General features: G+C 41.6%; 1 protein-coding gene across 16 annotated transcripts in view; it reads right to left on the bottom strand.

The window, feature by feature from the left end:
* Nucleotides 1-1,421: 1,421 nt before the first annotated feature.
* The window catches only part of LOC133505229 (eukaryotic translation initiation factor 4 gamma 1-like), a 97,439-nt gene continuing 71,297 nt past the window's right edge, over nt 1,422-27,563 (bottom strand). For all 16 annotated transcript variants that reach the window (XM_061828277.1, XM_061828279.1, XM_061828281.1 and 13 more), the window contains 7 exons: nt 22,846-22,971; nt 22,672-22,753; nt 19,807-19,905; nt 18,453-18,587; nt 13,319-13,400; nt 3,854-3,994; nt 1,422-3,196 (listed from right to left, as the gene is read on the bottom strand). In XM_061828277.1, the coding sequence (XP_061684261.1) occupies nt 3,018-3,196; nt 3,854-3,994; nt 13,319-13,400; nt 18,453-18,587; nt 19,807-19,905; nt 22,672-22,753; nt 22,846-22,971 (844 nt within the window). In that variant the 3' untranslated portion in view covers nt 1,422-3,017. The remainder of the gene's footprint in view (nt 3,197-3,853; nt 3,995-13,318; nt 13,401-18,452; nt 18,588-19,806; nt 19,906-22,671; nt 22,754-22,845; nt 22,972-27,563) is intronic.

Here is a 27,563-nt window from a genome sequence, read left to right as displayed (position 1 = left end):
GCTGACGCACATTGTCAGGAGCATTGTTCATAGCCGCTGCCGTCCGTGTGCCGACGCGGCAGCCTTAGCTGGCGAGGCGATGCGGCAGCCTTCGCCGGTGAGCTCAACGCCGTCCGACGCGCACATCGACACATTGAGCTTGCCCGTCATACGGAGGTGGATCTTTTGAAGGGTAAATCAATCCTGTATGAAAGGGACAAAATTATGATTATTTGAAAAGTGGACTGCTTGTGTGTTTTGATGATCATCAACCCGTGGTGAAGAGCCGAAAAAACAGGGCAAGTGATTGTGAGCTCAATATTACTCCAATAATAACTCAAGCCTGTACTATGTGTAGCAATCAGTTAGGAGATCCAACAGTGAATCACATCCGGGAAAATACAACATTAAGGTGTTTGTCATTATTTTGAGAGATGTTGCAGGTTGTGGCAATAATGCAAATAAATGCCTCCCTCAACTTGATTGAAATTTTTTGTTTTCTGGGTAGCATAAGGGATCCTTTAGGAAAATCCACACCATTTGTACAGTAATCTCGTGCAACTGATTTTCTCTCCTTGATACCTTTCATTTATTTTTTTAACAGATATCAGTGTGTCATTATGCCTAACTGTATACACTTTGTATTCATGTGTTAAATCTTTCCCTTGTCTGAGGTTTCTTTGTGCTATTAAAATATTCGAAGGCATTTCCTCTTCCTTGATATTACCAAGTTTTCATCACTCTATTTAATTTATGCACTTGTTATTCAGTCACATACATGCACATATTTCATTTTTGAGCCTCTTATCCTCACAAAAGGGTCGCTGGAGCCTATCCCAGCTAACTTTGGACAGGATTCAAGTGTAGAATGCAGAGGACAAATTAGCAAACAAACAAAACCTCCTCGTCTTGTAGCTTCACTGAGCAAACAATTATGTGCCACTTTATCAAAAGTTAAAGTTGTTAATCAGTTAATCAGTGACCATCAAAGGTTTCTCTTATACTGTATACACCCTAAGGCTGTGGTATAAAGAGGTGCAAACACTTATAGGCTGGTCAGATAAAATGATCTCTAATGTCTTAAAATGGAGAGCAAAACCAGACACGTCGCAACGTGGATTAATATGGTAAGTCACATTGGACTGGCATTACAGTATTTTGAACAAGTACTGTATAGTGAGGAAAAATAATATAAGGTGACAATTCTCAAGTATGACATCATAAGGAATAAAAATCCAAACATTATGATGCAGCAGTAGCATTTAAGTGATATCACAAGTCTCCTTAAAAAAAACTTTTGGGAAGGACTCTGTGAGCTGTTTTCCCCTTCATATACTTCATAAAACATACTGCTGAAGGTCTGCCATCAAGAAGCTCAAAATCTTTTCTATAAAACCTGCAGGACTTTGTGTGATAACCACTCAATGAAATGTGACAATGTATAAAAGTTTCATATGTGCAACAATATTTATTAATTCTTCCAGTTTGGGGTGTGAAGAGGCATCAATTTTCTTTCATTAAATATATATTTTAATCAGAATCAAAGCAAAAACAATTATTTACACATTTTGCTAAACTGCAATCAATTCCTATACTGAGATCTGATAATTACAAGCACCTTCGGCCGGCTGAGAGAAATAAATAGAAGGGTAAACTTCCCCTTTGTTTTTAAAGAAAAGAAAATTATATTTGCACTCGCAATGGAGGGGAAGAAAAACTAATGTATGTACAGAACATTCCTGAAACCTTCTAATCATGGAAGCAAAAAAAAAAAAAATAGTATTCATAACGTGGTGTTACAAACTCAAAAAACAGTATATTAAAATCAAAAAATGAGTGCGAGATTTGGCCACGTCTTCATTGTTGCTCTCTTCAGGTTCTGGAGTCATGTCGAGAAAAGGGAAAGTAACAGATCCAGCAGAGGGTGCAAGTTAAGTGGGATGGCGACTGGTCGTCGCCCTCAGCAGCAAAACTTTCAATGTTCACTCTCCTCAGTCCTTGTGAAACCTGCGTTTAGTCTTCAGATGTTCACAACTCCTGTGATGCTTGTCTCAAATGTCTATCTTTCTCTATATTTATCCTTTTATTATAAAACACACACACAACCATTCAATATAAAAAAAAGAAAGAAAAAGCCAAGCATCTACATATGTATGCAGATCAGTCAAATGCAATGTCACTCTTGCTCAGTTGCCAAGTTAAAAGGTGCGAAATATTTAGCTTCTTACATGTTTGTATATTTAACACCATAGTGTTGCTGAGCTTCAGGAAATATGTTCAAAAGGCGGCAACCCCCCCCCCCCCCCCCACACACACACACACACTTCTCAGCCTTTTCACTATAGTGGTGCCTTGAGATACGGGTTTCATTTGTTCCCTTAACGTGCTCTCATCTCAAAAGACTTCAGTAAATGAAAATTCAATTAATCCCAAACTCGCATACAGACACCGTAAGATTTAATTTGTGTGCCTGTACCTTTTAATGAGCCAGCTTCCCCTCTCCCTCCCACACTCGCTTGACCCCTGCTCTCTATGTCTCTCAGGGTCATTCTCTTTTGTTTGAGTTCGCTTACAAGTAAACTTAAACCATTAGAATTAATGCGCAGCTCAAAGGTTGGAAAAATTCTGTCAGCCAAAATTATGCCTGTTGTCAAGTGGGAGGAGCCTCCTGCACCCATACAGCACTCGTTTCTCAAGTTTGGGCTCGCAGGTTAAAACAAAACTTCACTCAATCAACAGCTTGTATCTTAAAAATTGGGAAATCTTGTCACTCGTATCTCGGGGCACTACTTTATTGTTATTCTTCACCTATAGACTCATTAGAATGAGGACATTCAATTGCACAAAATAAAAAAAAAAAGATCGAATGCTCGTTCGATAAGACACTCTCTGGTGGAGGATTGTTTTATGTTGCTTTTTTTCTGTTTCTGCAGAAGGATTTTATAGATTCAGGTCATCTACATCCTCCTCCTAACATTCCTTCTCCTGAAGGATCTCAATTACAATCCCACCAGTTCAACTGTCAGACCTCAGAGACCCTAACTGTTGTCAGATTCGTCAGCCTGGCGCAACCACGTGAAGAAGCCGGTGACAGATTTGAGGGCAACGCCCTTGCCCTGCTGCTCAGCGGGGTCCTTGCATGATTCCCACTTATAGAAGGCGTCATCTTTGATTACTTCCTCATCGTAAAGAATGTCAAAGAACATTCGCAGCAGATCTGATAGTAGGACAAGAGACATCAATTAATCGGTATTTATGGCAGTTTAAAGCTCAACTGATATATACATTTCAAAACAGATATTGTTATGAAAACTACAAATATACATTTCAAAACAGATATTGTTATGAAAACTACACATAATATTATTCTTTAATGTATATACAAAAAAAAGCAGAGAGCATGTCATTAATGCGCAAAGTTGTGGAAGTCTCACGCGACATCCCAGTGGTAGCTATATTGCCTGCGACATCATTTACAGCTGTCACACTTGTACAGTCGCCATTGAGAAGACGCTGTACCATCTGCTGTGGGAGACGAACAACAGAGATTTTCTGATTTTTCCGACACCCCTTCTGACACGGAAGCTCTTTTCGAAGAAGAGCACATCTCAATTGAGTGACAAGACCAGGGCAATATTAGCAGCTTAGAGGATTTTGATGGCAGGAGATGTAAAAATCCATATAGAACATCACGACATGTGGTGAAAAAGCAGATGGGTCCATTCTGGCTGCCTTTTTTTCATTAAAAACACACTAAAAATCATGCTTTACGTGTCAGTTGACCTTTAAAGAAGCAATCAAGTACACTGATGAACAACTGAGCAACTAATAACGTATGCAAAAATGTCCCATTAGTTTCTACTGAGTCACTCACTGGCTGGCTGCTCCATGTGCACCATCAGGGCCTGTAAGGCGTAGAGGGCTTGCAACTCCTTCTGCTCATCCTTTAGGAATTTCTGCAGCAACGTGGCCCTGTAATTGATCATCTCCTCATTCACCTTGTAGGGATTCTCACCTGCAGGCCATCAAAAAAAAAAAAAAAAAAAAAAAAAAAATCAGTCAGCAGAACATTATGACTCGTATATAGTGTTGATTGTGTGCAGCAGTTTAACTCGAAGTCTTTTGGGGTGTGCGTTACAGTACAAGTCATAAACACAGAAATGATAGTTTTTCCATCTATTCTGTACAGGGTGTACAGTAGGGGTGCAATGCATCAAAATTTGTACCTCATTCAGATCATATCACAGATTTAAGTCATGGAATGCATATTTTTTTGGAACAGCAAAAAAAGGAAAAAAAGGAAAGGAAAAATCAAAACTGTCCATTTATTTTGTTAATCACTCACTTGTTCAAGAAATCAACTAAAAAACAAAATGTCAAATATAGCCATTTAAAGGAAGACTCCTCAGAATTCATGTGTACAATAAACCCTCAAAGGTGAAGTAATATTATTATTATATATATTTTGTACAGTAATTGAAAAAAAAAGTTGAAAGTAAAGAACATATTTGAAATCCAAGCAAAATCTGGATATGTGCCAGCTTTCAGAGTTAAACCGAAAGAAACATCATTGACCCCGCGCCTAATGTCGCCGGGGTCATTGCATTACAGACCATTCGTTCTAGCTAAGCCAAGGTGCCGACTTGTTCCGCACCAAAACTGAGAAAAAAAATGTGTCCTTCTTTAACCTCCCGTGGGGTCAACCTGATAGGATAAAGCTGTGGCTGTCACAGTTGAGGCTCATTCATCAGCCAGGAAATTTGCATGCATTTAACCATTATTGGTTATTAGCCGCTAAGTTATAGCCTCTCGTGCTTGTACGGTAAACCAACAACATACGTTATGAAGGTGGAGCAGCTGTTCAATCCCGGACCTCCGTGTGTGGAGTTGGCATGTTCTCCCCGTGTCTGCGCGTGTGTAACCTGCCTCCTGCCCGTTGACAGCTGGCATAGGCTGCAGCACATATTCACAATCGCGCGGTTAAGAAAATGGATGGATGGATATATACGTGTAACACTTCCCGGTGACTATTTACGGCGATGCGCGTGTGCAACTAAGCACACCCCCCACCCCTGCCCTCAGTGGATCGTGATAAGCTTTGCTGCTTGAAAAGTACAACTTGGTGTTAAAAAACAAAATGTCTGGCCACCTGCTATATATTCTCTCCATCTAAACCAATTCCTCAGGAAAGCAACAAATCTCCGCGGTCCATTTCATAGACTGTAATTGTTCGTCGTCAGCGCCACGTCCCTCCCAACACGTCGAATTCGGCCTGTGTGTGTTCTGGCTCAAACGCTTGGACATTGTATATTGTACATTGTTATTTTTATTTTGTTTGCTCAATGGTTGGTATAGCAATAACATGGAGCTTCAACTCGCTTTGATACTCACTTTGCTCTCTCTCAGAACATAACACTTCCCGGTTAAAATTTACAGCAATCCACGCGTGCACCCAACCGTCGCTGGGTCACGACAAGCTCTGCTGCTTGAAAAGTAAAACTTGGTGATAAAAAAAAAAAAAAGTCTGGCCACCTATTAGATATTCTCTACATCTAAACCAACTCCTCAGAAAAACATCAAATATCCGCAGTCCATTTCATGGGACTGTTATTGTTCGTCATCAGTGCCACGTCCCTCCCAACACGTCGAATTCCGCTTGTGTGTGTTCTGGCTCAAACGTTTGCGCAATGGTCGGTATAATAATAACACGAAGCATCAACTTGCTTTGATACTCGGTTTGCTAGCTCTCAGAACACAACACTTCCCGGTTACTATTTACAGCGATCCACGCGTGCAACCCCCCCTGCGGGCTGCTTGAGAGAGGCTTGCTGCTTGGGGTAAAAAAAAAAGAAGAAAAAAGTCAGGCCATGCCGGCTGTATATTCTTTACATCCAAACCAACTCCTCACAAAGGCATGAAACAAACCTCCGCGGTCCATATAATGGGATTATTGTTCGTCGTTAGTGCCACGCCCCCTTTCCAACAAGTCAACAGGCTGTGTGTATTCTGGCTTAAGCGCCGAGGCTTGAACATTGTATGTCATGCTACTTTTGTTTTGTTTGTAATTGTTTTTTTCACAAAAATCGGCCATAAAATGCCACATAGTGGACGTTCTCTGTTCGGTGAAACGTATCCACAAGCAATGGGGGGTCAGAATAGCAAGCACTCCAGGCGTGGCAAACGCTGATTGGCTGCCAGTTTTCCAGCCAGGCTCATTGGAATGTCTGAGCGAGAGAGGAATTTCGATAATACTTTTCCAATTTAGAGATGTTTCTAGGTGAAATCGGTGGATAATATTGGCATTAAAAGAAACACTGAACCCACATCTACTAACTTTTAATGTGTGCTCCCATTGCTGTTATTTTTGACAAAGTTTTCCTTTAAATTATATGACATGGGGGTCAGATAAGCAATTTATTATCAGACAAATAACAGCTGATGAAAAATATGACCTGGTTATTCATACATTTCCACCAAAGGACTTTATTGAGCTCGGGAAACAGCAACATGAACATTAACAGTTTTGGGCAGTAAATATTTACTAGCGAAGGAACATTAAAAAGTTATGCACAGTCATTTAAGCTTTAAGGGAATTGGAATAGGTTTAAGAAGTAGAACAAAATGGCCTAAATGACTCACCCTTTGAGAAAAGATCTGATTCTGATTGTGACTGCATCCATGTGGATGTGCAAAGCCCAGTGACTGAGTTTGCCATGGAATAGGACATTTCTCATGACCCCATCACACCATGACGTTCTGGTCAGCGTTCTATAGCGTTTGAGGAAACGTTAGTAGTCGCCCATGGTCGCCGGGATAGCTCCAGAAGACCGTTGTTTGAACGTCAATGATCGCTGGGAATCGGCGGAGAACGCCGGTCCGGAAGAAAAGTTTTGAACATGCACAAAAGTTCTCACTGAGACCAGCGTTCATCAACGTTTAATTTTAAACGCTGCAGAACGTTCAAGAACGTCCGTGGAACGTTTTACTAAGGTTCGCCGAGCGTTGCACGGGTTTGGCTATCGTTAGTCAGTAGTAACTTTAGCTTTACTTGGTTGTTACTTAATCGTTTGCTTTGCAGTGAAAGACTTACTGGCGACCTGTCAACGACCACTGTACAATACCCTAGTGCACACAGCGTGTAACTAAAGTGAAACGAACGTTTTTGGCATCCATTGAGCGTCATTCAAGCGTTTCCCGAACTTCCATGCATATGGGTATATAAACCGATGCTTTGTAAGCAAGGTCCATTTAATATTAAGCTACAGTAGAGACCACCTACTCTGGAAGATCCAGAAAGCATCAGTTCGTTTTCGCGGAAAAACTCCACCAGACTATCCTCAACAGCCCGGTCCAGGATCCTGTAATCCTTTCTCTCCTTCTTTTGTCTCTTTGACGGTGCATTCTCACTGGGGTTTGCAAGGTGTTTAGGGTCCCCAGGGGGTGTTACATGGTGCGTGACTTCGCGGACGTGCTTTTCCTGCTGCTGTTGTTGTTTTTCCTCCAAACACATTGTTCGTGATGAAAGAGGCTTAGCTTTCTTACTATCAGCGCTGGTTGCTGAAGTCCGCGCCCTAACTTTTTTTCTTCTCGGCGGCATGATGCTCACTGTTCTAACTCACGATAACAACTGAAGTGACTATGAACTTTCCAACGTTTTAGTGCCGGTTCCACTGTAAAAAATACACGCCTACAAAACGCTATTCTGTCGTTATTCACCCATTGGTCACACGCTCAACATGCTCGCCATATGTTGACAAATCGCTCGTCGCGGCCCAATGACGCGTTTGCACACACTAATGGTTTTTAGGGGTATCTTATTTGGTCACTGTTACAAACTTTTCGTGCGTTCGACACACGTTAAGTCATGCGTTAGACACATGTTAATCACACGCCAGATGTGTCATCCGGGTTTGAGAACGCTGAAAAATAGAATGATTGACCAGAACGTCATGGTGTGACGGAGCCTTTAGCAACCAGCTGACATAACCAAAGTGTGACAGCATAACGGTGCATTGTGGCTTGTGCTTTGATAAGAAGGCAAATAGCCAGCTAATGGGCTCACTGCAAGATGATTATCGGCACTTCAAACGTACCTCGCGCTTATATGCTTAATTTTGGTGCAGCCCTGCACATACATAGTCTCTCCCACCCAGCCTGTAGCCTTCTCTTTACTGATCACCTACAAGTGCTCGTGAGTCGTGGCTGCTCGGCTCCCCGGATGTGAAAGCTGGTGAGACTTTCTGCCGAGGCCAAAGCGAAGGCTGGCACTACAAGTACATTAAGCTAGTGCTGTCCCGATTCGTTCTGACAAAACTATTTCTTTTTTTGAGAGAGAGAGAAGTGCAGCAAATTCAAAAATATCTCTCAAAATAATGAATATTGGTACACAAATGCTGTTTAACCACACACACACACATATATATATGCAAATGAAAATACTTTTTGGCACATATTCATCAAACTTGGTGAGAAATGAGTCATCATAACAGTATTCCATCATGACTTGTATTTTGTTACTGTTGATGTAATTTCATTAATGCAGCCCTATGGGGGCACAAACCAGTGCAATCTGTAGGCCGGTCCCAAGCCTGGATAAATGCAGAGGGTTGCGTCAGGAAGGGCATCCGGCGTAAAAACTGTGCCAAACAAATATGAGCGTTCATCTAAAGAATCCCATACCGGATCGGTCGTGGCCCGGGTTAACAACGCCTGCCCCCGGCACTGCTAACCTGCAGGGCGTTGGTGGAAATTCAGTTACTGTGGGTCGAAGACAAAGAAGAGGAGGAAACCGGATCCAGCGTCAGAAGAAAAAGAGGAATGCACAGAGCCTACAACTGAGTGTAGGGACTTTGAATGTTGGGACTATGACAGGAAAAGCACAGGAGTTGGTTGACATGATGATTAGGAGAAAGGTTGATATTCTGTGCATCCAAGAGAGCAGGTGGAAAGGTAGTAAGGCTAGAAGTTTGGGAGCAGGGTTTAAATTATTCTACCACGGAGTAGATGAGAAGAGAAATGGAGTAGGGGTTATTTTAAAGGAAGAGCTGGCTAAGAATGTCTTGGAGGTGAAAAGAGTATCAGATCGAGTGATGAGACTAAAATTTGAAATTGAGGGTGTTATGTATAATGTGGTTAGCGGCTATGCACCACAGGTAGGATGTGACCTAGAGTTGAAAGAGAAATTCTGGAAGGAAATAGATGAAGTAGTTCTGAGCATCCCAGACAGCGAGAGAGTTGTGATTGGTGCAGATTGTAATGGACATATTGGTAAAGGAAACAGGGGCGATGAAGAAGTGATGGGTAAGTACGGCATCCAGGAAAGGAACTTTGAAGGGCAGATGGTGGTGGACTTTGCAAAAAGGATGGAGATGGCTGTAGTGAACACTTATTTCCAGAAGAGGGAGGAACATATAGTGACCTACAAGAGCGGAGGTAGAACCACGCAGGTAGATTATATTTTGTGCAGACGATGTAATCTGAAGGAGGTTACTGACTGTAAAGTAGTGGTAGGGGAGAGTGTAGCTCGACAGCATAGGATGGTAGTATGTAGGATGATTCTGGTGGTGGGTAGGAAGATTAAGAAGACAAAGGTAGAGCAGAGAACCATGTGGTGGAAGCTGAGAAAGGAAGAATGTTGTGCGGCCTTCCGGAAAGAGGTGAGACAGGCTCTCGATGGACAACCGAAGCTCCCGGAAGACTGGACGACGACAGCCAAGGTGATCAGAGAGACAGGCTGGAGAGTACTTGGTGTGTCATCTGGTAGGAAAGGGGAGAATGAGACTTGGTGGTGGAACCCCAAAATACAGGGAGTCATACAAGGAAAGATATTAGCGAAGAAGAAGTGGGATACTGAGAGGACTGAGGAGAGGCGAAAGGAGTACATCGAGATGCGACGTAGGGCAAAGGTAGAGGTGGCAAAGGCTAAACAAGAGGCATATGAAGACATGTACACCAGGTTGGACACGAAAGAAGGAGAAAAGGATCTCTACAGGTTGGCCAGACAGAGGGATAGAGATGGGAAGGATGTGCAGCAGGTCAGGGTGATTAAGGATAGAGATGGAAATGTGTTGACTGGTGCCGGTAGTGTACTAAATAGATGGAAAGAATACTTTGAGAAGTTGATGAATGAAGAAAATGAGAGAGAAGGAAAAGTTGAAGAGGCAAGAGTGAAGGACCAGGAAGTGGAAATGATTACTAAGGGGGAAGTCAGAAAGGCACTACAAAGGATGAAAAATGGAAAGGCAGTTGGTCCTGATGACATACCGGTAGAGGTATGGAAGCAATTTGGAGAGATGGCTGTGGAGTTTTTGACCAACTTATTCAACAGAATACTAGCGGGCGAAAAGATGCCTGAAGAATGGAGGAAAAGTGTTCTAGTTCCCATTTTTAAGAACAAAGAGGATGTTCAGAGCTGTGGGAACTATAGAGGAATAAAGTTGATGAGCCACACAATGAAGTTATGGGAAAGAGTAGTGGAGGCTAGACTCAGGACAGAAGTAAGTATCTGCGAGCAACAGTATGGTTTCATGCCTAGAAAGAGTACCACAGATGCATTATTTGCCTTGAGGAAGCTCGTGGAAAAGTACAGAGAAGGTCAGAAGGAGCTACATTGTGTCTTTGTGGATCTAGAGAAAGCCTATGACATAGTACCAAGAGAGGAACTGTGGTACTGCATGCGTAAGTCTGGTGTGGCAGAGAAGTATGTTAAAATAGTACAGGACATGTATAATGGCAGCAGAACAATGGTGAGGTGTGCCTTAGGTGTGACAGAGGAATTTAAGGTGGAGGTGGGACTGCATCAGGGATCAGCTCTGAGCCCCTTCCTGTTTGCAGTGGTAATGGATAGGCTGACAGATGAGGTTAGACTGGAATCCCCTTGGACCATGATGTTCACAGATGATATTGTCATATGCAGTGAAAGCAGGGAGCATGCAGAGGAACAATTGGAAAGATGGAGACATGCACTGGAAAGGAGAGGAATGAAGATTAGCCGAAGTAAAACAGAATATATGTGCGTGAATGAGAAAAGTGGAGGGGGAAGAGTGAGGCTACAGGGAGAAGAGATAGCGAGGGTGGACGACTTCAAATACTTGGGGTCAACAATACAGAGCAATGGAGAGTGTGGTCAGGAAGTGAAGAAACGGGTCCAAGCAGGTTGGAACAGCTGGCGAAAGGTGTCTGGTGTGTTATGTGACAGAAGAGTGTCTGCTAGGATGAAGGGCAAAGTTTACAAAACAGTGGTGAGGCCGGCCATGATGTACGGATTAGAGACGGTGGCAGTGAAGAAACAACAGGAAGCTGAACTGGAGGTGGCAGAAATGAAGATGTTGAGGTTCTCGCTCGGAGTGACCAGGTTGGATAGGATTAGAAATGAGCTCATTAGAGGGACAGCCAAAGCTGGATGTTTTGGAGACAAGATTCGAGAGAGCAGACTTCGATGGTTTGGACATGTTCAGAGGCGAGAGAGTGAGTATATTGGTAGAAGGATGCTGAGGATGGAGCTCCCAGGCAAAAGAGCGAGAGGAAGACCAAAGAGAAGGTTTATGGATGTGGTGAGGGAAGACATGAGGGCAGTTGGGGTTAGAGAGGAAGATGCAGGAGATAGGCTAAGATGGCAAAAGATGACACGCTGTGGCGACCCCTAACGGGACAAGCCGAAAGGAAAAGAAGAATCAGAAGATGTAATTTCATTGAGTGCATCACACTGCCCCTCAGAGGCCAAGACATGCACAGCAATTGTCAATAAAATTGAACCCCAAATTCAAAGTGGATTGCTGGAAATGTGCAAAATGCAATTCATTTTACCGCCATAGACTGATGGTTAAAAAAAATCATTAGTTTTTGCACTTTAAAAGTATAATTAATCATTTTATTTATTGACATTATTTTTCATGGGCTTCTAATTCATTTTTTATTTAATCTATTTAGATGTATAAAATGCTTATGTTTAAGTTAGGAAGAGGCTATGTTTAAATATAAATATATATAAACTTTTTTGTTATTGGTTTTCTTGAAGGGAGTCACTGATGGTGTACTGGTACAATCACCTGACTTTGGTGCAGGCAACCATGGATTCTGGTCCCGCTCAGTGACACTATCAATATGTGCCCTGCGACTGACTGGTGACCAGTTCAGGGTTTAGTCCGCTTTTCGGCCGAAAGGATAGACAAGCCGAAAGGAATAGAAGAAGATTTTTCAGGATTTTCAGATTTACTTAAATAATTTCTCTTATTCACTAATTTATTCAAAGTTATTTTATGTAACCCATTGGTTCATTTTAAATGGATCAGTTTTTCCCATACCGACTGTTGCTGATTATTGCGGTTTTAGTTAAAACGCTTCATTAAGCCTCTTCTAACCTTGCGTAGCACAAAATAAGTAATGTATAAATGATTATTGCTGATATCAGAACAAACTGATATTGGTACCGGGCCAAATTCAAGGCTGTAATATCGGCATTGGAATTGAACAAGTTGGTTCGGAACATCCCGACTTTAAACCATGGATTTCACTAGCCACGACTACTGTCTTGAACTAGTGAGTATGGATTAAACATGCTGTCTTCATATGAAGACAGAAAACGTATTTTTTTTTTAAACCCCACACCAACTAATCTGTGGAACATAATGTGCTGAACCTTGGCAAGTATCTATTTTGCCACTAGTTTACAGGGTAGGCACAATTTAAGAGCTAATGAGGAATATAAGCCAAAGATACATTAACCAGAAAAACCCCACGCAAGCACAGGAAAGCTAAAGCCAGGATTCTAACCCTGGACCGAAGAACTATGAAGCAGACGTGCTAACTATGTGCTACTTGAATTTATTCTATTACGACCCTGCCCATCTCACCATTTAACTTGGTAGGAACATTTTGTGTTTCATAACAGCCACAATCCACAAAAGTCAACAAATGCGGAATTAGATAAATTGTGTGTGGAAGAAGTTGACTTTCACAATGCCTTAAAAATAACCCCCTTAAATACTTTGGGGAAAAAATTCAATGGGCATCGAGAGGCAGAGCCAATATCAGTTTGGAACCTCTTAAAACATTTGTCTTGACAAATGGGTAACAACTCCCTTAAACCATTCAAAGTTTTGTCGGAATTCTTGCCATCAAAATTGTGGATTCTGTTATGGCAGCGCGACAGAAACCAGCTTGATATCGTCTTAAATTTTCACTTGCTCTATTTCGTGGCTGTGTGTTCCTACGTTTGTCTAAATAGAGTACCATGTGTTTTTGCCACGTTACATATGTTGAGTCACCTGTCTCATAGCCATATAATTCAATGATAATTTTTTATCAACACTTAATGGAGAAGGTGGTGAAAGCAACTCACAGATGATTGCTGATTGGCAGATACAGGTCATCAATACTCTCACAAACATGTAGGAGGTGGTCTGTTCCTCATTCAGGTTGGCCTAAAAGACGAACATTGGTACGCTTACATATGTAACACGAGTGCCATTTCAGCAGCATCAGTAACAAACCATGAAATAAAAACAATGCTAGAGCTACCTGGTTAATAGTCTAGTCTAAGACAACCATGATGACTACATTTCTCTCAAACAAATATTTTGTTTTGATAATCTTAGAATGGGAATAGTGAAACAACTGGTTAGAGCATTGGCCTCACAGTTCTGGGAAGCGGGGTTCAAATCCGAGCCCTGCCTGTGTGGAGTTTGCATGTTTTCCCCATGCCTGTGTGGGTTTTATCCAGCCACTGCGGTTTCCTCCCACATCCCAAAAACATGCATTAATATGAGACTCTAAATTGCCCTTAGGTGTGATTAAGAGTGCGAATGGGCATTTGTTTCCATGTCCCCTGCGATTGGCTGGCAACAGGGTTGGGATGGACACCACCTCCTGCCCACGACCCTTGTGAGGATAATCGGCTAAGAAAATAGATGGATGGCTTTAAGAATGTAAAAATCAAATGTGATGGTGACAACAAAACAGTAGAAACACACCTGAGTACCAAGCTAGTATATGTGATTTTTCAGATAATTTTGCAGTACTAGCAGAGCATGATAGCTTTCACATGTACAACTCATATTCCATTGAAGTTGGGATGTTGTCTTAAACATAAATAAAAACAGAATACAATGATTTGTAAATGATGCTCAACCTATATTAAATCGAATACAAACCTAACACAAAATACTTAATGTTCAAACTGATAAACTTGACATTTTATGGCTACAACACGTTCCAAAAAAGCTGGGACAGTTGGCAAAAAAACAAAGCAAAGCAAATTTATTTGCATAGTGCTTTTCATACACGAGGTAACTCAATGTGCTTTACATGATTAAAGGCATTTGAAAACAAAGAGATAAAACAATAAAAAATAAACACAATATTGAAAAAAAAAGCAATTAAAACCGCATACAGTGCAAGTAATAAGATCAAAAAGTGGATCTATTCTAAAAAAAATGATGAAACAACTGATTATCCACAAAAAAAGAAAAATACTGTCCCATAGATTTAAAAGTATCCAGGAGTCACTGCTTCTAAAAAAAATTATTTAGAAGAAAACGAGCTTATCGGCAAGAAAAAAAAAGTGTCAACAGAAGCAAAGCAACCAGAGCAAGAGCAGAGAAAAAAGCATCTGCACTGTATGAGAAGTGAGAGATTAAAATGCCACTGTCATGAAATGCATGATTTTTAGTATGTTATTAATGAAAAAACGGCAGCCGACATGGACCCATGCGTTTTTTCACCACAAAACATGTTTTTGAGGTATCCAGCTTTTTGTAACTCCCGCCATGAAAAATCCTCTCAAGGGATTTGTTTTCGAGAAGAAGCAGGAAGTAACGTAAAGGACAGACCCGCCCTCAAGTGGACTCGTTTATTTCCATTAGTTTTACCTCTTTGTTCCTTCGTGTTATCATTGTCTTGTCAGAAGGTGAACCTTCATCATAAGTTTGCAAGAGACCCGGTTCGTCGTTCGGGTGCAGATGACGAGAGCTATGACAGCTAGGTGTGTATACAGCTACTAAAAAAAATAATAGTTTGAGGCGGACCACGTAATCAGTCCCTCATAACGTAACAAAAGATCCGCGTACAAAATGTGTCGATATGCGCGTCGGACGGCGTCGGGCTGCTGCGTCGCTTTGCCAGCAAAGCGCACAGGCTCCTGGATGGCGGCGGCTCTGAAGAACGCTGCCACAATGCAGCACTCAGCCACGTGCGACGACAACGCAGTAAAGCGCCCCGGCTTGACGGTGTTGTTCATCGCGTACTGCGGTGTCTATGACCAAACCCCTAATGCAGCATGACTCGGCTCTGCTTCACTCAGCCGCATGCGAAGACAACGCAGTAAAGCGCCCCGGCTCGACGGTGTTGTTCATTGCGTACAGCAGCGGCTATAAACAACCCCCGAAAGCAGTCCGGCTCGGCACCGTCATACGCCACCTCGGCGCCGAAAATGAGCCACACCGGCTGGCTGCGATGGCTCATCTCCGCCACGGAACTGGATCGGACGGGGAGGCGGTTTGGCCGTGATGCATGTAATCTGAATATGCCTCGAAACAATAGTGTAATATTGCCCCGGCAACTTCACTCGGTTGTGTGGTGTTCTCCTTTTCGAAAAGAGCTTCCGTGTCAGAAGGGGCGTGTTCGTCTCTCATAGTAAGGTGCACCGCATGTTTTTATAGGTGAATGTTCGGTAACGTCACGTACAGAGGATGCAGCCAATATGGCGACCACTTGGATGTCATAGAATGACACTTCTGCAACTTTGTGCATGGATGAAGCGCTCTCCGCTCACATTTGTTTTTTCGTATAGACATTGAAGTGAATAATGTTATATATATTTTTCATTACAATGTCTATTTTAGAATGTTTATAGGGATGACACTTGGCCTTTAAATAAGACTGAGAAAGTTGAAGAATGTTCATCAACACCTGTTTGGAACATCCCACAAGTTAATAGCCGAATTGGGAACTGGTGGGTGCCATCAAGGAGCTTTCCCGAATTGCTCAGTCATTCACCAGCAAATATTGGGTGAGGTTCACCTCTTTGTGAACAAGTGCGTAGGAAACTCGTTGGACAGTTGAAAGGGCCACTGAGACGCCGGTTAGCTTCTGCGGTGGCATGCCAACGCATAGGTGGGTCGGCGGGAAGGTGGGCGGCTGCGTACAGAGAGGAGAAAGGAGCTCTCCACGCCCACCGGCCACCGGTGTCTGGGCACCCCTGACGTACTTACTTCACCCGGCAGAGGTGCTGTTGACTACACTACATACACAAGACTTGTCAAAGAGTTACGAAATCTAACAATTATAGGCCTGTCATTTTGAATATTTTATCGTGTTCCTCGTCTGTCTGTCGGGGAGTCTGTTGTTAGTTAGAAGTGATCCGCATATCATCTAAATATGGCTCGAAACAATCAGGTAATATTGCCCCGGTCACTTCACTCGATTCTGAGATGTTCTCTTCTTCGAAAAGAGCTTCAGTCTCAGAAGGGGCATCAGAGAAATCTGAAAATCTCTCGTTCATCTCCCATAGCAGGTGTCGAATGTCCCAGTGTGACATCCGCAAATGACATTGCAGGCAATATATCCGCCAATGGGATGTTGAGTGAGATTTCTGCAACTTTGTGCATTAATGACACACTCTCCACTCATTTTTTTTTTCATATAGACATGAATAATATTATATGTAGTTTTGATAATATCTATCTTAAAATGTATATTTCGGTGTCAGCGCCACTTTAAGGACAATGTTACTCAACCCAGAATTGTAAGGAATTTACGGATTTCATCATCTAAGGTTCATATCATTATCAAAAAGTTCAGAGTATCTGGAGAAATGAATGTAGCATTTAAGGCTGAAAACTAACATTGAAAGCCTGTGACAATCAATCTCTCGGGCAGCACTACATCAAAAACTGACAATGTGTGAAGCAGTCACTCACATTTGAAAAATGTACGGGAGTGGTCAGTCATGCCTGCAGGTATAAAGTTACGGGTGTGGTCCATCAGTCATGCCCGCAGATATAAAGTTGCGGGTGTGATTAGGGATGGAATGTCAAGACCTTAAATAACTTACTGAGTTGTTATACCCGAATATGTCGTTGTTACCTAATACCATAATCAGAATTTATTGACACTGCACAGACTGAGACAGACATTTTTAAAGAGGTCAATAGAGATTCAATTTCAAAACAAAATATTCATATAATCAAATCATTTTATATCATCATGATGTATTGTTATAATCTTGCCTAATTTACGGCGCTATTTATTGTCAATCCATTGATGAAAGCTAGCAGTAGATGATCTATATCGTCCTAAAGCATGGAGAGGGGAAAAGATTTCAACTTCAAGATAACGCAGTACCACGGTAGAAAATGACCGTTCGCTTTTAGATATATGGACAGACTAGTCTAACATTATAACTTAGATCAAGTCAAAGTAAATCACAATCTCATACTAATTATAGTTAGATACTGAAACATGACCTGTGTTATATCCCAAAAATGTTTTCAATGTAACTCAAGGGTGCCCAGATTTTTATCCCCCCAAGATCTAATTTTCAAGCAGCCAGCCTCATGCGATCGACCAGCGGGGCAGTGGGACCCAGGTGTGTGTGTTTGTGTGTGTGCTTGTGTGTTTGTGTGTGTGTCCATGTGCATCGCCACGACTGCTGTAAATAGGAGGCCGGCTTGCTAGAACGCGCCTTAATCTGCGTGTGCTCGACGTATTGTCAACGCCTGAATCAAGCGACAAGGTGGATGATAATCTAACGTCTTTTTTTTTGGGGGGGGGTCACACGATCAACCAAAACTGCCTCGCGACTGACGCATTGAGAACCCCTGGTGTAATTGAATTTCCTTTGACATGGCTCACAGTACGTGAAGCAGCTCGGAACATGTGCTTTTGGCATGCGCATCGTACATGTTCAGTACGGTTAACTTGCATTTCCTGTTTCCGGGTAAATACTGATTGTTTAATTCAGAAATACATCATAAGACCAGTGTCAGTAAATGCAGTTTGGTGGTTCCTCCATGCGTGCAATTTAAAACTCTAGTATGCACAACAAAAGCCATTTGCCACTGCTAACAGCTGTACATCAAGAAAGAATGGGGAAACAATTCATCCTACAAGGCTTCAACAATTAGTATCCTCTGGTTCTTCATGTTTCTTGAATGCTGTTAAAAGAAAATGTGAAGTAACAGTGGTAAACATGACACTGTCTAACCTTTTTTGGAATTTGTTGCAGCCATAAAAATTCTATGCTAATGATTATTTGCTAAAAACAAAGTTTATCAGTTTGAACATCAAATATCTTGTCTTTGTAGTGTATTCAATTATATATAGGTTGAAGATGATTTAAAAATCCTTATATTTTGTTTTTATTTATGTTGAACAAGTCCAAACCTCTTTGAAATTGAGTTTGGGAATACTGTTTAAGGGCCGTCATTTCCAAATGATGAATAAATTAACTTCTAATGATAATAAAATCCAATAACCTGAATCCAGTCAATGAGTCTTTTGTTATCAGCTTTGTCCTGGATCAGTCTTTCAAGTTGTCTGGTCAGCTCTGCAGAGCTCATCTTCTTGGTTTTGCTCTTCTCAGGCTCTACAGCCAGTGTGAACGCCACATTCTTCAAGAAAATAGAAATGTTAGCTTGATTTGGCACTAATTTATGAAATCATTTCAACTGACTATACCTAATATTGTTTTAATTTTTTGACTAATATCATTTCTCATGTGTAATGCACATTTTGGTCGCTCCCCCTCAAAAAACAAAATCCGTCAAAAGTCAATAGTCCCCATTATACAGAGGATGAGGGGAAAATGGAAAAGAACTTTCACATTTTATACATTTATGCTGCCATCTAGAGGTTGAGAAAGCTGTACATCTTCATTCCAAAATACTACCACCACCAGAAGTTAATGAGAAAGGTGTACCATTTCATTGTAATATGGCAACACCAACCAGTGGTTGTGAAAGTGGTAGACTACACTTTTGTTCCATTTTTTTTTCTTTTGGCTTGTCCTGTTAGGGGTTGCCACACCATGCCATCTCAGATGAACTCCCATATTGATTTGGCACAGTTTTTACACCGGATGCCCTTCCTGACGCAACCCCTCTTGGGGAGTGGAGGCCCCAGTGAGATACGAACTCATAACCCCTGGTTTACCAAACCAATGCTCTAACCACTGAGCTACGGGGCCTCCACTTTTGTTCCATCATGACTGCTTATTTGTACAGTTGTCCTTACATGTTAACATACACTGGCAGAATACGTGAAATTGTTATTTTTTTTCAAATGACGGATTAACAACCATCAATTTCTTCATGGTTATGTTTTGTTTAAGAATGCTTGTTTATGAAATGATTGACACTTTAGTTTGAATCAGATTAAAATAAAATTAAACGTGTATTAAGTGATCTTTCATGTTTTCTTTAAAGAATTGCACCCACCTAACAAATTGTGCCTGAGTAATCAAATATATAAGCACAACTCTGTGTTTTCTAATTTAATAAATAAAATTAGGGCTGTGAATTTCAAAATAAGACCAAGTAAATAAAAAAGAATGTGTTCAAATAAAGTGCTTAAATACAGATCAATACAGATAATACTGCATGTTTTCATTCGGGAGGAAGAACAATCATGGATTGTATAACTGCAATATACTGTACATGGGTAGAAGGGTTTTCCAGACTTTTGAGGTTGACTTTGTGGGTGCGTATTATACATTGGTGGGCATTTTTGATGAGAAATTACACTAGTCCTCCACTGTAATTGATACAGTACTTCAATAAAGCATAAAGTTGGTGGAATGTGATGAGGCAGGTGTTTGTGGTCATGCCTTACCTTTTCCATCGCAAACTTGTTGACGTCTACATCCTCAGGGAGGAAGTCTTTCCACTGGAGTTCTGCCTCCCTCCACATTGTGCCCACCCTGTTATGGCTCTGGTCGTGGGATATATACATTTACAATTTTCATTGAAAATATATTTTTTCAATAACCTGTCTCTTTAAAGCAGTGCTTCTCAAATAGAGGGGCGCAACCCCCCTAGCGATGTCAGGAGGGGTGACTAAGACCCTAATGAAGATGATTAATAACAAATATATTTATTTTTTGTTTTAAGTTGATCTCTTTCTTTTTAACACTCTTCAATGTTTATAACGATTAGATTATCCTTTAATATACAGTGTTATAAAGAGGTGTACTCGCGGTCGCTGTGGATGGCAGGTGCAATTTTTTTTTCTTCCTGGGGTGGAGTCGTAACAAGAAAACAATTGAGAAGCAGCATACTTTAAAGTAAAGGCAAAAGAGTGCTATAAGCACCACCTCTACAATAAATAAAAAGTCACCCTTAGTCAGGCTAAGTATGGTATTCTCACAATTTGAATAGTTTTACAATTGTCAGGCTTTGATTTGATCAAGGAAAACGGTCTACAGATTCTCTGACCAGTGTGTAATAAGTGAACAGAGGTTAGCACATGTAAAGTATTTGTTAAAAAAAAAAAAAACATCAGCATATTAATGTCCAAAGGCCCTTTTTATGTTCCATTCCTATATTTTTGCTCTATACATCACCCAACAATTAAGTAACCCTTAAGGAAAAACTACCTTGTTGGGGACCAACATAAATAGCAGTTTATAGTTAGTAGTACAAATCAGTACTGAAGATTGCACAGTTGTGCACGAGCAATAGCTTTTATGTTAGTTCCAAAGATCTGCTGTGATTCTTACAACCCTGGTTCCCTTAGCCAAGAAATGCATGGGTGTAGCCAACCTTCTGTTTTTTTAGTTGTGTGCTTAGGGTCATTGTCTTGTCAGAAGGTGAACCTTTGGTCCAATCTAAGGACCTGAGCACTCGGGAGACGGTTTTGGCCCAGGATATCTACTTGGCTGTATTCATCTTTCCTTCAATTAGAACCAGTCGTCCTGTCACTGCAGCTGAAAAACACCGCTACAACACGATGCTGCCGCCACCATGCTTCACTGTTGAGACTGTATTGGACAGGTGATGAGCAATTCCTGGTCTTCTCCACAAATGCCGCTTAGAATTAAGGCCAAAAAGTTGGATTTTGGCTTCATCAGACCAGAGAATCTCATTTCTCAATATCCTTAAAGTGTTTTTTCTGAGAAGAGGCTTCCGTCGGGTTAATCTCCCATAAAGCTCTGAATGGTGGCGGGCTGCAGTGATGGTTGATTTTCTAGAACTTTCTCCCATCTCCCCACTACATCTCCGGAACTCAGCCACAGTGATCTTTGACTTCTTCATTACCGCTCTCTCCAAGGGTTTTCTCCCTCGATTGCTCAGTTTGGCCAGGCAGCCAGCTCGAGGAAGAGTCCTGGTCATCCCAAAGGTCTCCCATTTAAGGATTATGGAAGCCACTGTGCTCTTAGGAACCGTAAGTGCAGTATACATTTTTTTTTGTAACCTTGGCCAGATCTGTACCTTGGCACAATTCTGTCGGAGCACTCCAGGCTCTTCATTTGACCTTATGATTCTCATTGCTCTGCCATGCACATGAGCTGTAAGGTGTGTGGCTTCCCTTATCAGGTTCAATAAGTATAATCAAACACAGATCGACCCTAATGAAGGTGTAGAACCATCTCAAGGATGATGAGAAGAAACAGACAGCACTTGAGTTAAATATGAGATTCACAGCAGTCTGAATACTTATGGTTGTGATATTTCAGTTTTTTTTTTAATAAATCTACAAACATTTTAACAATTCTGTTTTGTTTTTTTCAACATGGGGTGCAGTATAGGAACATATACAAAAAAGGTAAAATAATACTCACAGGCACATATAATTCAACCTATCTAGGATGTAAGTTTTACTAATAAAGTTCAATCGCAGCTTTATATTTCTATTCTTTTTATATAAATCCAAGTGTGGTTCTCTATGCATGCACCACCACAGTATGCCAAAGAGGCTATGCTTTGGCCTCTTGGGGCAGTGTGGTGCAAGCACATTGCCCAGTAGCAACGGCACTCCAACTTCAGGAATCGCCTCTACGTGGCGTTGGAGATACCGAAGAATTCCTGGCAACACCGAGAGAATGTGGGTTCATTCCCACAACCAGCAATTGAACTACCCACTATTTCTCTCGTTGCTCAACAACAAGCAGCAACGACAGACTGCGGAACATGTCATCTATGATTGCCCCCGTATCCACAGACCCCACAGGGGAACCCCCTCCTCCAGATACGATTGTAAGAGACCCAGCTATGACGTTGGCCATCTGGGAGAAATGGACGATCACGCCCGACCTACCGGATGTGTCCCAGCCAACAACCACCAACTAAAATACCCGCTCTTTTGCTCAACAACAACAGCAGCAATGGAAGGTATTTAATTTTTTTCATTATTTATTTGCTTTTTTTTCCCAAATGTATAATTATTTAACTGGTTAGTAAATTATTTTCTGGTTGTTATTTTAAGTTATATTTCCAGTTGAGCTGAATAAATGTGGTCTGAAATCAATGACTAATCATGTTTATTGATCAAGGTTTAAATCTGTGATTTTTATTTTTTCACAATTGCCCATCCCTACCTTAAACCAAACTGTAAATTGACTCGCAAATACCACTCTCAGGCATAAAACATATTTTATTTTAAACGGTACTCCTCAAATTCACTGTGTTTGATGCAACTGAGAATGAAATTAGTATTCCACTCTCTACATGATGTGTTAAGTCAAACTGATGCGCTCACCATCTCTTTGCACAATGAACTGAGGATACGGACAAACAGGTCTCCTGCTTTGCCCAGAGGGATCAAAGGCTTTGAAATCTCCCTGTAAAATCCAAAAGATAACATTCATATCATTAGAAATTATCTTCTAATGCATCTTTGACCATTAAAGATGTACAGAAATTTGACACTAACTTGAAAAGGTCTCCCATGGGGATTCCTCCCTCATGGAGCATGGGAGTGATCAGTTCTGACAGGTAGAGCCAGATGTACGGGATATCTATTGCCATTTCCTCAGCAATCTCCAGGATTTCATGAAGCCTATGTAAAACAAAGACATTTCCCTGACTTGAATAAGTTTACATTTGGAAAAATAATGCTTTGGTCATATTTGTTAAATCTCCCATATGGGTTAGATATGATCATTACATAATCTAAAATGATGTGTGTGTGTGTGTGGTGTGTGTGTGTGTGTGTGTGTGTGTGTGTGTGTGTGTGTGTGTGTGTGTGTGAGAGAGTGGGTGGGGGGATTTGACACTGCCCTCTGTGTTCCCATCTTGGTACATTTAATAGAGAGCGGACTTTTGTGAAAATTCCTGAAAATACAAATGCGAGCATGAGGGGGGTCCGGGAGCATTCTCCCTTGGGAGGTTTTTGAAAAAAATGGATGGTTGTGGTGCATTCTGGCAATATCTGTTGACAGATTTCAGACAAAAATTCAAAGTAAAATTTCTAAGTCCTGACCAAAAAAAATTGGGCAGAAGTTCCCCAAGGGCCAAACCCAGATTTTTTTGCCCCCCATCCCTCTATCACTGCATGGCACAAAATCAGATTTGTCATTAAAATATACTTAAAATATGCCATTATATCTCAAGACAAATAAATTAAGTGAACTATTTAGTAAAAAGACATATAAAATTGTCCTTTTCCCCACATATTATAGTATAGATATAGAATATACACAAAAATATATCCTATAATTTCTATACTGCACAGCAAATCATGTTGAAGAAGTTGATCTGTAGTAATTACTATTAACGTTTAAGTCTCAAACTTGTTACGTCGCGTTGTACTGATGCACTCGACCACATTGCTCACTATCTTAGAAATAGACAGTCACATTTGAAAAATGTACGGGTGTGATCAGTCAAGCTCGCAGATAAAGTGGCGGGTGTGATTAGGGATGGCCTTAAAATAATTTACTGGATTAATTTAACATAATTGTAAATTTAAAATAAAATAAACAAATACATAATTAAAACAGAAAACTAAAACTTCAAACGCAGAAATGATTTCCAATTTCAACTATTAGTACAACATGAAATAAAACGGTATTTAAAATTTTTCATCAATAAAAATTCTTGATCTGACAAACTATCTGAATAAAAGTTAAATGCACTGGCCTGTCAAGGAATAAACACGAACGGTCTTTACTCGCAATGTTTTGAAGGTGCTGAAAGTTTACTTCAACATAATCGGCGTTGGTGGCAACAAGCTAGCGATATATTGGATCAAACATTCCTGTCGGCAATCGTGACGTACTGTTTTGGCATGCACCACGGGACTGCCGTAAAGAGGAGGCTGGCTTGCTAGAACGCGCCTTTATGTGCATGCGCTTGACGTATTGGCCACACCGAAATCAAGCAACGAGGTGGATGTGTTTTTTTTACGCTGTCACACTGCCATGTGATCGACGCAATGAGCACCCCTGGTGTAAGTGAATTTCCTTTGACATGCCTCATGATGTTGATGACTTTCGACGTAAAGGCGCTCGCATTACGTGAGGCAGTTCTGAACATGCGCTTTCATACATGCTCCGTACATGCTCAATACGGTTAATTTGTATTTCCTGTTTCCGAGTGAATACCGGTTGTTTTGGAGCAAGCTCGTTTAGTTGACGTTTATGAAATAAACAGGTAAATTAATGTCAAGACCACACAAAATAAGCGTCTTGAGAGAATGTGAGGGGAGGGGTGTTACTGTTAGTAGTGTTAGTGACTCAACATGGCTACGCTCGTGAAAGCAAAACAACGAACTCAAACGCATGATCGTTCAATATTGTCAGCGAATATCCGGATTAATTTTAGGCAATTTTCCCTCAATTTTCCGCAGCAATTTTCATGAAAATGTAAAAATCCGGAATTCCGGGAAAATTCGGAGGACTTTCATCACTGATCTAATTTGACTTTTTAAAGTCTTACCGACAGGTATGGCATGATTTTTAGTATGTTTTTAATTTAAAAAAAAAAGGCAGACAGAATGGGCCCATCGTTTTTTTCACCACACGTCAGGATGTTGTCGTATATGGATTTTTGCGTCTCCCGCCATGAAAATCCTCTTGAGGCATTCGTTTTGGAGAAGAAGCAGGAATTGACGTTTTTTCCAGAAGCCCACACTGGCGGTTTTGTGTGTTTATACCTGTTTTACCGGCGCATAAGTAGCTGTTTAGCAGTGTTAGCCATAGTATTGCTGGATATTGCTCGAACACTCAGGAGGATGGATTCACTCTTCACACGTTTCCAAAACACCCGATTCGTCCTGAAAAATGGATTGCACAGGTGCAAAGGACGAGAGCTTCGTGGGTTTCAAATGAAAGCTAGGTAGCGCTATTAAAAAAAAATTAGGGGAGATGATGTAATCCTCTCAGAAGTAACAAAAGATCTGCGTCGTAATGACTAAATAAAGTATGTAAGTCCGGGGTGCTAAATATGTCGATGTGCGCGGCCGCCGTTGTCTGTCGTCGCTTGCAGCTGCTGGTGGCATTGTTTGTCTTCGCTCCGGAGGTGGATCGGGCGGGGAGGTAGTTTGGCCGCATGTGGTTTGGTCCCATGTGGGAAGAGAAAGGAGCTCTCCCCCCCACTGGCCACCGGTGTTTCGCCTGGCATGGGTCCTTCTGAGTACGCTACGTACTGTCATATATATTGTCGGGGAGTCTGTTGTTAGTTAGAAGTAATCCGCATATCATCTAAATATGGCTCAAAATGATAGGGTAATATTGCCCCAGTCATAGGGTTAGGTGAGATGTTCTCTTCTTCAGGATCGATCTTTTGATGGACTTATACATCGTGAGGATGGTTTCCTTGGTCTGGTCCCACATGGTGCCGGCGAGGCACTTCAAAACGTTTCTTTTATTGAGTTTGGAGTGCACGATTTTCACATGTTCATGGAACATCAGCGTGTGGACTCCCAAACTGAAGCCATGTCACTGGGATTCCCTTCAGGCAGCCCAAAACAGTGCCCTTCGAAACGGCACAGGTTGCCACAAAATGGTTTCGATCGATCACCTATACACCAAGTCGAAACTCCTTCTGGTACGCGAGCACAAGGCAATGCTCACGAAACAATAGCACTCCAGTGCTACCTCGCTGGACATCCTAATCATGACATGACAAGGCAAGAAGTGTGCCCCAGAGCGTTGTCCAAAACCATCCGAGATATCGAGCCATCGATCGAGCAGTCTATTCATCGGCCATCCATCGATGCAGAGGATTATAGGTGCGGCTCTCGGCGAGCCGTCGAACCGCCGTAGCCGACAGGATCGCTGGCTACAAACCCAACATCGTGTTGGGCGGCTACCCGCCTCCAGTAGCCGAATCTGAAAGACAACTCCCGTGGCACGTGAGATCGACGCTATCGCAACTCCGTTTAGGCTGGTGTCACAAGCTCAACAAATACCAGCATCGACTCAACAACAACATCGTCAATAAATGCCCATTGTGTGATGTTGCCCCTCACGATATACGTCATCTCTTCAACTGTGCTCAAAAACCGACCACGCTGAGGTGGAACACCTGTGGAGCGCTCCGGCCGATGTGGCTCACTTTCTGGACCTTGATACGGAATAACAACCGTCATACTTGGCTAAAACAACAACAACCTTCTGTTCTTCAAAAGGAGCTTCCGTGGCAGAAGGGCCTTCATGAAAATCCGAAAATCTGTTGTCCGTCTCCCATAGCAGGTGGCACAGCGTCTTCTTAGTGGCGATTGTCACAGTGTGACAGATGTAAATGATGTAGCAGGCAATATGGCTACCACTTGGATGTCGAGTGAGAATTCCGCAACTTTGCGCATGAATGACATGCTCTCCGCTCATATTTACTTTTTCGTATAGACATTGAAGTAAATATTTTATGTAATTTTCATAATATCTATTTCACAATGTATATGGGGATGTCAGTGGCATTTTAAGTAGTCAACAGAAACCAACTAAAGACCCAAGCAGAGACAGAAGGCATGACTGGCATGCCGTGTACTGTACACGAAGCACATGTATAGCTGAAACCCCCCAGCCTCACGCTGACCTGATACCTTGTCGCTTGGTGACACTACGGCTCAGACTCAGGCTCTTTATGCCCATTCAACATCAATGAATGACTCGGGAATCAGATTCAAATAGTTAGTCCTTGTGCTATTCCTCTCCTGTGCATCTGGTTTCAATTTTCATTCATCACAGCCTGCCAGTTCAAGTGTTTCAGTGCCAGAGTATTCTTCGTGGTACGCTGGTCAACTTGTTGGCTCCTGCTTATGAGAAAGATTACCTTATAACCCGTGCCTGTATTTTATTTGTTCCTCTTTCAGTGCCTTGTCTCTTACTACAATGCCAGCACCAACCACATGACCAAACACAATGACCTGCTTATGCTCCAGTCTACTGCGCGCTCCGTGTTCCTACGGACCAAGGTCAATCCTTGAAATCCTTGAACCCATGCTACCCTTAAACAATCCCTTTTCACTACTTCCTCCATCTCAGTCTGTTTTGGGGTTAGGTCTGATACCATTTGGTTACAAAAAGTCACAACGTTTTTAAAAACCAAGAAAAAACTGACTGATTAATTCAGTTTTTCATCTGTATAGTCAATGATCACAAATACAAATTTCCAATTAATTTCTGTTCAACTGTGAAATGTTCCAAA

The sequence above is a fragment of the Syngnathoides biaculeatus genome, chromosome 8 (assembly GCF_019802595.1).
Source record: "Syngnathoides biaculeatus isolate LvHL_M chromosome 8, ASM1980259v1, whole genome shotgun sequence".
In the NCBI taxonomy this organism is placed as follows: Eukaryota; Metazoa; Chordata; class Actinopteri; order Syngnathiformes; family Syngnathidae; genus Syngnathoides; species Syngnathoides biaculeatus.
The sequence above is the reverse complement of the archived record's forward strand: the minus strand, read 5'-3'. Positions and strand labels throughout refer to the sequence as shown.